This window comes from Mytilus galloprovincialis, chromosome 13 (assembly GCF_965363235.1).
Source record: "Mytilus galloprovincialis chromosome 13, xbMytGall1.hap1.1, whole genome shotgun sequence".
NCBI lineage: Eukaryota > Metazoa > Mollusca > Bivalvia > Mytilida > Mytilidae > Mytilus > Mytilus galloprovincialis.
This window is the reverse complement of record NC_134850.1, coordinates 56,073,648-56,086,438: the sequence shown is the minus strand read 5'-3', so window position 1 is coordinate 56,086,438 and position 12,791 is coordinate 56,073,648. Positions and strand designations below refer to the sequence as shown.

At 33.2% G+C, this 12,791-nt stretch overlaps 2 protein-coding genes across 2 annotated transcripts in view; one reads left to right on the top strand and one right to left on the bottom strand.

Moving 5' to 3' along the window:
* LOC143057566 (short transient receptor potential channel 7-like) overlaps positions 1-12,791 on the top strand; it is a 37,217-nt gene that overhangs the window by 16,794 nt on the left and 7,632 nt on the right. The window contains exons 6-8 of the mRNA XM_076230882.1: positions 2,037-2,298; positions 10,469-10,700; positions 11,159-11,356. Of these exons, the coding sequence (XP_076086997.1) occupies positions 2,037-2,298; positions 10,469-10,700; positions 11,159-11,356 (692 nt within the window). The remainder of the gene's footprint in view (positions 1-2,036; positions 2,299-10,468; positions 10,701-11,158; positions 11,357-12,791) is intronic.
* Positions 1,737-7,297, bottom strand: LOC143057567 (uncharacterized). The gene is made up of 4 exons (XM_076230883.1): positions 7,132-7,297; positions 5,401-5,477; positions 3,130-3,181; positions 1,737-2,648 (listed from the first exon to the last, which is right to left on the bottom strand). The coding sequence occupies exons 1-4, from the start codon at positions 7,151-7,153 to the stop codon at positions 2,443-2,445; spliced, it is 357 nt and encodes a 118-aa protein (XP_076086998.1). The 5' UTR covers positions 7,154-7,297; the 3' UTR covers positions 1,737-2,442.

Here is a 12,791-nt window from a genome sequence, read left to right as displayed (position 1 = left end):
TCATATTCTAATTAAGAAAAAAATCACATCCCTTATTAACTGGGCATTTAAAAAGTCAGAATGCGAGTATATATGTTCAAACTCTTTTAGGTCATTTTTTAGTAGCAATAAACAAAAGAACTATGTCAATTGGACATGCTTTGATACTATATATGCGCTTAAATTTTTACCTGATAACATTTTTGTTCGCTTTGGAGATTCCGTATATCGTCAAGTTATTGGAATTCCAATGGGGACTTACTGTGCACCACTTATTGCGGACCTGTTTTTGTATTGTTATGAGTTACAATTTATGACTAAAATTAACAAAGACCCATCGAAACAACATTTGATACAAAAATTTAACAATACTTTTAGATATTTGGATGATATATTGGCTCTCAATAATGACGACTTCAGTATGTATACTAAAGAAATTTATCCTTTTGAACTTACTTTAGATAAAGCTAATACTATATATATAGCTAACAATGACCACTGCCCTTTCCTCGATCTTGATATCTATATCATTAACGGGAGGGCTTAATACAAAAATTTATTATAAAAGAGATGATTTTTCATTTCCTATCGTTAATTATCCATTTTTAGATGGTGACGTTCCCTTGTCACCATCTTATGGTGTTTATATATCTCAACTTGTACGATTCGCTCGTGTATGTAACAACGTATTAGATTTTAGCGAGAGACATTTATGTATTACTGAAAAATTATTACACCAGGGTTTTCGATATCACAAACTGGTCAAAACATTTACTAAATTTTATCACCAGTATAAGGAAATAATTCGTAAATATAACTCAACATGCAGACATCTTATACGTTCAGGTATTTCACATCCAATCTCTTATGGTAATATTCTTTACAAAGCACAAAAATGTCAGTATTCAACTGAAAAGCTTACAAAACCTTTAAACAGACTTATTAAGAAGGGATATAGTTACGATACTGTTGTCAGGTCATTAAAGATTGCATATTTTGGCTTTAATACTGATTCACTTATAGGGTCTTTGCATCGGAACTAAACACATTTATTAAAAAAAAAAACAGTTATTGGCATGACCCGGGTTATGTTCTTCTCATATATCTTATGATAGTATGATACTAAACCCCTAACGGGAGGGATTGTGCCTGATATTCATATAATGAAGATATAATCTTTCAATCAGTTTAATTGAGGTCTGGAGCTGGCATGTCAGTTAACTGCTAGTAGTCTGTTGTTATTTATGTATTATTGTCATTTTATTTATTTTCTTTTGTTATATCTTTTGACATCGGACTCGGACTTCTCTTGAACTGAATTTTAATGTGCGTATTGTTATGCGTTTACTTTTCTACATTGGCTAGAGGTATAGGGGGAGGGTTGAGATCTCATAAACATGTTTAACCCCGCCGCAATTTTGCGCCTGTCCCAAGTCAGGAGCCTCTGGCCTTTGTTCGTCTTGTATGATTTTTAATTTTAGTTTCTTGTGTATAATTCGGAGTTTAGTATGACGTCCATTATCACTGTACTAGTATACATATTTTTAGGGGCCAGCTGAAGGACACCTACGGGTGCGGGAATTCTCGCTACATTGAAGACCCATTGGTGGCCTTCGGCTGTTGTCTGCTCTATGGTCGGGTTGTTGTCGCTTTGACACATTCCCCATTTCCTTTCTCAATTTTAAAGGCTACTGCGTTTAAAATTCATGTTCCATCCCTGTTAAAATGTTTAAGAAAAATAAACGACAAATTATAAATAGTCTTTTGATCAATTAATTATTTTTATCTATTTTACTGAAATCTTACAAAATAGTAAGCCGCTTAATGCCGATAACTAATTGAATAGTATTATATATTTACTGTATGAGTAAGTAGCGTTTTATTGCAATGAATGAATGAATTTATAAATAAGATAGATAAACGTGGTATGATTGACAATATGACAACTATCCACCATCAACAAAATGGTCAAATACAATTCAAAGTAGAAAACGAGATTAACGAACTTCCATTATTACATGTTCATGTACACAACCGCTCAAATTTTATATTTACAGTATCTTGGGAACCATCATGGATACCTGATCCTGAGCTGATCTCTGATATACTGTTCTCCTTTGGAATAATCCTGAGTATATCCAGAATTTCCTTTATCATGCCTGCCAATGAAACATTCGGAACCATTTTAGTATCATTTTACCGAACATTCACAGACTTAATGAAATTATGTGGCATGTTCTTGCTGATACTTTTGGCCTTTTCCTGTGGATTAGCAGCGTTGTATGCCGCTCATCGATGTCAGACTACCACATTTAAAGGGTAAGCTACAATTGAAGATAATAGCATATCGCAGTTACATATCAAATTCATATTTTCTTTTCATTCACCTCTAGTGTATACGTCTACGAAAGTCATTTCTAGTCAGTGTATCACATCTTTATTATATGGTATTGTTATTTGTTCTCATGAGTTACATGTGTGTTCCTCTTCCATTTTATCGTCTACTTCTCTTGGGCATTCGTCGAAATAGTGTGTATCCTCCTCATCATCATCATCTATAAATACTAATTGACCACCATATATACTAGTCGTATCTTCGTCACTCAAATCGAGTATATCTGAACAGCTTTCGTCAAATTCAAATTTTGATGATAATGAGTCTGTTCGGTCTGAAAAAATACAACAGAGGACTTTTAAACATCCATAATCCAGACTCGAATTAATAAAATATATGTCAGTAAAAACATTTGCTCCCCTCCAACCGGCCTCCAGAATAAAAATGAAAAACTCAATAGATATGCATATACAGTGTAAACATGTATGTTTGATCCTTTCTATTAATATTTTGATACGATGTCGTATCACAATTACACTATCATCATTGGTTATAAGAATGCGTATTTATGTATTTCACAGTGGCTACAAATACAATATCACAATGGCACTGAGAGAAATAATGCCACACTGTATCACCCAATAGTCTTGCTTCACAGCAAAATCGTTCAAGCTAATTGTACAATTATTATTTTTTTTTGTCATGTTTTTTTTTTTACTTAATTAGTTAGGTTCTTATTTATATAAGCGAAAGACAAAATTACAAAAATAGAGATTATTATTGAATAAAATGACCGACTTTTTTTCCATTCTTACCCATTTTCTTCTTGCTTTTCAAAATAGAGTCTGTTTCTAAAATTTCCTTTCCCTAAAATGTAAAAGACATTGTTATTTCTTGTAAATTTATGTTTGTAAACATTTCTTCGGTAAACATACAAAGTCTTGCGCAATTCGTAGGTTATATAACATGATACACAAAAACTATCAAGAACCACTTGTACATTTTGAAAATCGTTCAATATTTTATCGTATAAAAACAGGTAATATGAACATGGCCTTCTACTGCGTTCCTATACATTCTTTGCTAGTTTTAACCAAACCTGTACTTTGAAGTTGTACGTGTACATCCCACGAATAAGCCGATCATTAATTTATGTCATATTTCCTAGGTTTGTTCACGTTATCTATGTATTAGTTACACATACTATCTTGGTGACCCGACACTTTAAGATGGTTTGCTATTACGATGCAGAATAATAAAGCCCTTTCTAAGAATCAGATAAAACTTAAAATGTTTTTGGTAAGCATGTGAACTGGTTGTATTTTTTTTTTTGTGCATATCCTATGCATTTGTCTTGATGCTATGATGGACTAGCCTTTGTCGTGTATAATTGTTCCTTTGCTTCAATTCTTCTTCAAGAAACCTTACAATTGAAAACTGTCGAGTTGTTTTTCTGCTTATTTCGAGATGAAGAAAATAAAATATACCCTGGTTTTTAAAAACAAAAAAATTAAATTGAAACAAGACTAGAAGACGTGAAAATGAAACTTCGCAAATACGGTATATATGGACCTAGAAATCAGGAACATTAAACTCCGCAAAAAAAAAAAAAAAACACTTTAAAAAAGTAATAGTAGTTGGTTAAGCCTAGTTCTCTTCTTTTTGTTTATTTAAACAAAATATTTGAACCATATACAGTAGCAGACGCCTATCATCAAGTTTAGATTAGCTGCAAGTTACATCCTTTATTATGACAAATTACCACATTTTCTTATTTTTATATCGAGTGCTCGAAGGCATTGGAATTTTCATCATAGCTACATTTTTTATAATGTTTATAATCTATATTTAACAACAGTAAGTGATCGTAATAAAAAATAGTAGTATAGATCAATATCATGTTGTTTTGCTCAAGGCCGATGTTGTCTCTGTAACAATCTGTACATATTTGTTTTAGAAACATTCATGAATGAGTTAGCCCGATTGTATTTTGGTAAAATACAATCAATCGGGCTAACTGATTGTATTTTACCAAAATACGTGTAGACTAGTATGGCTATCAGTGGCGGATCCAAAACTTTTTATAAGGGGGATCCGCTGACTGATCTAGGGGGGGGGGGGTTCCAGTCCCGCATAAGTGATTCCCATATAATCAACCACATTTTTCTGACTAAAAGGGCCTCGGGCACTCCATGCCCCCCCCCCCCCCGAATCCGCCTATGGCTATTTCAAAAGAAATAGATAAGGATACAAGGACAGTTTTTCAACAATTTTTACATTTAAGATTTAATGGTATCTTGGTTTAAACAAAAAAAATGTTGCAAGAAATGGAAAACATGTTCAATATGATCAATTTCTATCAGCTTGTTTTCTAATTATTTGAGATGAAACGGAATTTTGTAAATTTCGATTTTCTGAATAAACTATTGTATTTGCTTATTCATGACTCAAACTGAAAATCAGTTTTACAATGGACTTGTAAACCAATAAATATTTAAACAAAAATTCAGTAATACATTTTTTGGGGAAATGAAAAATAAGAATAATCTTCACTGTTGAAAGTTACACCTGAGTGTATGTGGTTTTCAATTTATCATTTAAAAAACAAACGATTTACCAAAACTGTTTTATTTATTTATTCTCATTTCACATGTTAATCATATCAATGAACACATGTCTAAATAATGTCCAGCGGCAATTATATTCATATTCAGGAGGAGAACATGTGAATGAGAAATGATTATGTACAATGCTTTGCACTACACCGACAAACTGGAGTCAGTTTCACAAACATATGTACAACTAAGTATACTGAACATACTGAATTGTTCATGAATTACTATCAATCTTAGTCGTAAGTTTTTTTGTCAAACCGACGCCAGAACCGGATTTTTAACGTGCTATCTCATTAGGCTACCATCCGCGGGTATACTTTTTGTACTTGTCAGACACATTACTCACAGACATTATTCTGAATCAAAGACTATTAGCCATTGCTCTACTCATAGATGTAACAGTTTGCGTTGCGGAGAAGCAACAAACACGAGTCTCAAATCTTGCAAACACTAGTATAAAACGTTTCATACCTTTTTCGTGAGCAGCTTTCCACGTATAGCTCGCAGTACTCTGCCAATGAACATGGTCTTTTTACTCTTTTCCTGTTCTGAAATATACGCAACAACCTAGATGCTTTTTCGTTAAACGTTTATCAAAATCTCTATTTTTTAGTTATTAAATATTTCATCTGAATTAAATGATGTGTGGACATTTCAATACGACATTAGTTTTCTCGTTTGAATTATTTTTCATTGTCATCTCTGGGCCTTTTATAGCTGACTATGCGGTATGGGCTTTGTTCATTGTTGAAGGACGTACGGTGACCTATAGTTTTTAATTTCTGTGTCATTTGGTCTCTTGTGGAGAGTTGGCTCATTGATAATCGCACCACATCTTCTTTTTTTTTTTATAGTTTATGTAAATACAGGTTTATTGATCCTTGTTACTTAAAACACAGTGGCAAATATTCCATATTATACTGCAATCAGCTATTTTACTATACACAGATAAAGCTATATGTATAAACGTTAGCTTTATACGTCAATGACCTCAACTAACCTATAAGCCCCGCCTACTTACCAGAACTACTGTATTTCATCAACAACGTCACGTCACAACCATGACAACGTGTAGTAACAATGGTCAAACTTTCATGAATTTAAACATGTTATGTCTTCAAATTGGTAATTTATATACCATGTCTTTTAAATGTTATTAATTAAGTTCATTTTTCCTTTCTAATTCCTTAAAATGTCAATGTCTTACCGTCGGGACTACGCTCATAGGGACATACCCCAAAATGGTACCCCATGAGGGAAATTCCAAACACTTGTTTTTAACAACAATTTGTTACATATTTTTTAATTTTTTTTTAATTTTTTATCGATTTCAGTATAAAGACAATATACGTCATAGGTAAGGCTCTGTAAATCAAGGTTTTATTTTGATTGATTGATTTATTGATTAGTTGATAGGTTGTTTGCGTTCAAAGCCACACCCAGGCAGCCTCGGTTGCTTTATTGCGGCTGCCAAATTTAATTAATGCAGGAAGCCGGTGTACCAAAGAAAATCACCGACCCTAGTTAGGAAAGATGGCAATTATATCCAGTTAGAATAGGTGCCAAAAGCACCTGCCACAAGCAGGTTAACGATAACTGTAGACGAATTACTTAAAAACAAGAATGTGTAACAAGTACACGGATGCCCCATCGCACTACTATCATTGTCTATGTACAGTGGACCGTAAAAAATGGAATAAAAACTCTAATTTGGCATTAAAATTAGAAAGATCATATCATAGGGAACATGCGTACTAAGTTTCAAGTTGATTGGACTTCAACTTTAGCAAAACTACCTCGATCAAAACCTTTAACCTGAAGCGGGACAGACGAACGAACGAACGGACGGACGGACGGACGGATAGACAACCAGACGTACAGACCAGAAAACATAATGACCATAAATGGGGCATTTAAATGGCATGTCCTACTTTGCACTGTCTCTAGCGAATGAGGACATCAGATTTACGTTTCACGTAAAACATAAGCAGGTTGGGCAAGTTGTTGCTCAGAAGGCGTCTGATTTATCTTTCCATTCCGACCGTACATGCGTGCGTATTCCCACGTAGCCACTTTAGCATTTGTTCTACTGTCAGATGGAAGTCAAGGTGATCCTGTATCTATACAAAGTAGATCATTAGGGTCTTGTAAAAAATACATGTAAACTGAAATACCTTCATGGCAAATATTAGTTTTGCTTACCTGATTCTGAAATGGTAGTCATGATATTTGCTCAATTACTATTGAATAATCCTAAAAACAATAACTTAATGTTTTAACATTAGTGTAAAATAATGTCTCGACCGATTTACAGGAAATAATTTCCTGCGAGATATTAACTATAAGCTTACTATCTAAAATACAACTACTACTTATACCATGTAATCCGATTTAAGTGGTATGTCCGCTTTCACATGGCCTTCAATATACTATTATGTTATTTAACAGAAAAAGATAACAATTTTCCACTGATCAAAATTTTAAGAAATTAAATTCTCATTATACAAATCATGTTTCATTTTGTTCTCTCAAAGCACCAAATAGTTCTTTATAAGAATAAGGAGATGTGGCATGATTACCAGCTGGTCATGTTATTACTGGTTACTTTGGCATCGTTACCAATGAACAACTAAGAGAGTTGTTAGCCAAGGGACCAAAATATAGAATTCCCCAGCCCATCAACTGGAAAAAGAACATCTAGTTACTGATGGATGCAGTTGAGGACTATGCAAGAAAATGGATAAAGCGCAAACCAGACGAACCAGAACTGGACACTTCGTCTGAATGGATCAAAGCTATTCGATCGTGCATTCAGAAGCGCATTCAAACGTTACGATGTACTATGAGCACAAAAGTTACTAACCCTTTCAAGAATCCGGATGTTGTGGATGCTTTATCCTCTTTGCATGACAAATATGTCGTATTTCCAGCAGATAAAGCCTCTAATAATATTGTCTTCATATGTAAAAACCATTATTTGCAATGTCTCACAACAGAGCTTGGAAAAATAGAACAACTGATAGTCCTACATATTCCTTAACATTATTTACCAAGGACGAGATTTTACAAAATGTCCTTCTTTCTTGTGGTATCAACATAAAAGAAAACGAAGAAAATTTACCATCATTATACTGGATACCAAAACTACACAAAACTCCATATAAAGAACGATACATAGCTGAATCGTCAAAATGTTCGACTAAACATCTTTCTAAAATACTGACTACTATTCTTTCTACAATTAAAGATGGGTTTCAAAAATATTGTGATGAGATATATTCTACCAGTGGTGTTAACCAAATGTGGATTTTCAAAAATTCGAAAGATCTACTGCTTAATTTTCGATCACAATCTTTGCAATTTTTGCAGCGACATAAAGACTTTTGATTTTTCTACGCTTTACACTACTATTCCCCATGCTTAGTTGAAAGATCGACTCCACCATCTCATTAAACATAGCTATTTCTATAAAAATGGGAATCGTAGACACAAATTTCTTGTGTTGGGTTACAATAATTCATATTTTGTAAAGAACCACACTGAATCTACCAGAAAATATACTGAAGATGATATTATCATATGCTGGACTTTTTGATCGACAATACATTTGTTGAGTTTGGAGGATTCATATTTCAACAGACAATCGGTATTCCAATGGGTACTCATTGTGCACTCCTACTAGCCGATTTGTTTTTGTACTCGTATGAAGCAGAATTCATTCAAACCCTTCTAAAAGACAAACAGAAAAAGCACCTTGCGAAATTCTTTAATTTTACTTTCCGATATATTGATGATGTCATCAATGAATGACCCATATTTCAGCCAATACTTGAATCTCATAAATCCCAGTGAAATTAAGGATACTACTGATACTAGAAGGACTGCTTCATACCTTGATCTTTTCCTCAATATTGACACAGATGGACGACTTCACACGAAAATCTATGATAAACGGGACAATTTCAACTTCCCAATTATCAATTTCCCATTTCTCAGCAGTAACATACCATCTGTCCCTTCGTATGGTGTTTTTTCTCAATTGATACATTATTCTCGTGCATGTTCACACTATACGGATTTCATATACAGGTGTGTGCTCCTAACGCAGAAACTGCTAAACAAAGTTATGAGAAGGACAGATTAAAAATGACACTCCGTACATTTTACGAACACCATCACGAATTGGTTGACCCATACGATGTATCTTTGTCCAAACTAACTATGGACATTTTTACCACGTGTTAGATTGTGGTTTGTCATTACGTCGTCTGATCTTTTTATTACCGAACGTGACTAATTCCCGAATGTGACTGTTTTGCTGAGTATGAATTCGTATTTCTTTAAGACGTGGCACAGTACATCCCAAAATCATTTGTTGGGTTTTGATGTTGTGTTTGTTGTTGTCATCTGATTTTGTCAAATATCTTAACGTTTGTAGTTGTAAATCGTGTTTTTTTTTCTGTTGTACACGTGTGTTGTGTTGGGGATAACTAATCATTCAATTCATTTGGTAGATTTTATTTTGGATCAACGAAATTTACACGGTATATTTGGTTTGCAGTTTGATCAGAAGTAACACCGACCAAGCTAGATAATACAATTAATTATCTAATTACTACTACAATTAGATATTAATTAGTTTTATAATTTTCACTGTTATTAATATAAGTTAGATAAGTCATACAAATCTAATCTTGAATTTCATCCAAATTCTTTCTTAATTTTTGGAAAACGTTTTAGAAATTCAAATGTGACGTCACTTTGGGCGTTGCAATGGCTTTGGCTAACATGGCTGTGATTTTGTACTGTATTCGTTTTTATTCTATAGCTAGTCACCACTTCGGTTTACTCATGTATATCTATTATATAGTCAATTTATAAAATTTACTGTTGGTAAAACTATGTATTATTCTTATTTAATAATGATGTTTTTGTCCCAGGCGGATTACCCTGGCCGTATTGGTCACAACTTTTTGGAACTTTTGGTACTCGGCGTTCTTCAACTTTGTACTTGTTTTAGCTTTCAAACTTTTTTGTGTGGACGTAACGCACGTTAGGCGTATAAACATTTTTAGCCTGGTACCTTTTGATGGCTATTATCCGTTTGTTTCTCTGTCCTATATTTTCTCCCATTTATTTATTGTAGCTCTGTCGTGTAATGATGTCATTTTAATGTTATAATTAACATTGCCATTATAGCGGGGGGTTTGGCATGCCACAAAACCAGGTTCAACCCACCATTTTTTTTATAAAATGCCCTGTACCAAGTTAGAAAAATGGCCATTGTTACATTATAGTTCGCTTCTGTGTGTGTTGCATGTTTCTGTTGTGTTTCTGTTGTGTCGTAGTTCTCTTATATTTGATACCTTTCCCTCAGTTTTATTTTGTATCCCGGATTTGTTTTTTCTCTATCGATTTATGAATTTCGAACAGCGGTGTACTACTGTTGCTTTTATTTATACAACTATCCAAATGCCGTTGATGTCATATTCTGTATTGATTCGAATAAATAAATTCAGAATGTACAATTTTAAATTAGTTTCAGGGCAACTTTATTTATGTTGGTATGGTCTCTGTTTGGCTTTGGGCCAGGAGAGGCACCAGAGCTGAATAAGGATGCACCAATGAGTTCTCTAACTAACAATCCTTCGAGGAACGTGTACACAGAGAACCTCGGATACTTGCTGTACGGTACATATGTCTTTGCTGCTCTCATTGTATTAATGAACCTTCTAATTGCAGTGATGTCAGTTACATTCGAAGAAGTGCAGGTGAGTGTAATATATTTGGGTTTGTTTTGGGTTTTCCATTTCTGTTTTCTTTATTTTAATTCTGTCAATTGTGTCTATTCTTTGGTTTGTTTTTTGCCTATTTCCTCTATTTTTTAAAAATATTTTTTTGTCTATTTTTCTGTTTTTTTTTATATTTTTGTTATTAAATCTACACATCGCATGCATTATTGTTTCTTCTTCAATCCCCACCCATTCATCTATTGAAAAACATAGATAGATTTCTTTTTTCAAAAATGTCACGACCACAAATTTTATTTAAAATAAATTCAAACTATTAAATAATTTCTATTTTGTTTTAGTTTGTAAAAAAAATAAATTATATATGGATTATTGAAACAAAAATTACTTTCTCAAATTATGCTGATACCTTTAATACAATTCAAAACCTTTCTCGGTTCATAAGGGAAATGCCTTGATGTTTTATGCCTATTTTGCAGGATAAAAGAGATGTAGAATGGAAGTTTATGAGGACAGAACTGTGGCTTTCATTTATAGAACCCGGATGTCCAGTGGCTCCACCTTTCAATATTATCCCTACTCCAAAAACCATTATGAAATTTGTCAGTTGTATAAAGAATTGTTTATGCAGATGTGGATGTAAATCCGAGCTTAAAAGAACCAGTATGTTCAAAAAGGTTATATATCAATACATGTACAAATTTATATTTATGTCCTCCACTTCCGGACTTTACAATGCCTCTCTTCATAAAAATAATCATAAAACTTAAATATATCGTAAGTTATTCTGAAATGTTTATGACTAACGGCTACTTCTTATCGTAGGATTTGTGTTCCTCATTATAAAACAAGTATAATAACAAAAATATCGAACTCCGGGGAAAACTTAAAACCTAAAGTCCCTAATCAGATGGCAAAATCAAAACCCCAAACACATCAAACTAATAAATAACAACTGTCAGGTTCTTTACTTGGTACTGGCATTTAATGAAAATAAAATAAACTTTTGCTTTATTGAACTTGTTTATTGATTTAGCATACAATGTTTCATCCTAAAGTTCTTATATGATGTTGTTTATGCAGTAAATATTAACATCACACATGCATACTTTCGACCGAAGAACTAAATTTGTATAAATATATCATAGCCGTAATATTGATTATGGGCCATCCTTTAGTTCACATACTTTATCAAAGTTAAATGTCAATGTTGTCAAGTTCCGTCTTCTAGTTCACTATTTGCCTTTTTTTTAATTAACATGTAGTAACAGTATATTACCGATGTTCTAAGGTAGTAATACAATGATAGCTTCGTGGCCAATTGGTATATACACTATTCACTATTCTGTCAACTGTGAGGCTGTGAGTTTGAACATTGCTTGTGACAGTTTCGTATGTCCCCAATCTTAATAGAGAAGGATTGTCATTTTTCTTGACGTAGTTACATGTATGTGGTTCTCTCTGGAAACTCTCGCTTCCGCCAATAATAAACACTGACCTCCATGCTATGCTATGCTAGTAGCCCATAGTGCTGAAAGTGGCGTTACACACAAAGAATCAATTCATCAGTAAAACATCAACGTCATGTTATTTGCAATGTCCCTTCCTTTATTTCACAGCGGTCTCACTTGAATGATGTAAGATGTCAATGTATAGGTAAACAGACTACCGATGTTCCAACATCGTAATTAAATGATATGCATTTGACAAGGTCTGTCTATATACAATATATATATTATATTGACATAACCGATGTTTTGATCAAATATACTCGACTTTAGCTAGACGCGTCTTCATCTCAATTACTCGTGAAATAGTGCATAATACATCAATATTCTGTGCCTTTATGGTCTCAAATTTGATAGCCTGTTTCACACATATATATCATATATTATGCATTGTAATAATTTTATCCGCAACTGTTTCTCGAATATACATAAAACCAAAATAAGAATCAAAAGAGTTAGCTATATCAAAGAAAGGTTTAATCTTAGTTTTCAAGATCACCATTACCATCATCTATTAAGCTCGAGACTAAAACCTTGGTGAATTAACCATTATATATAATAATATAAAACTCATTGACGATTGCTTGTATCAATTGAATGAAAT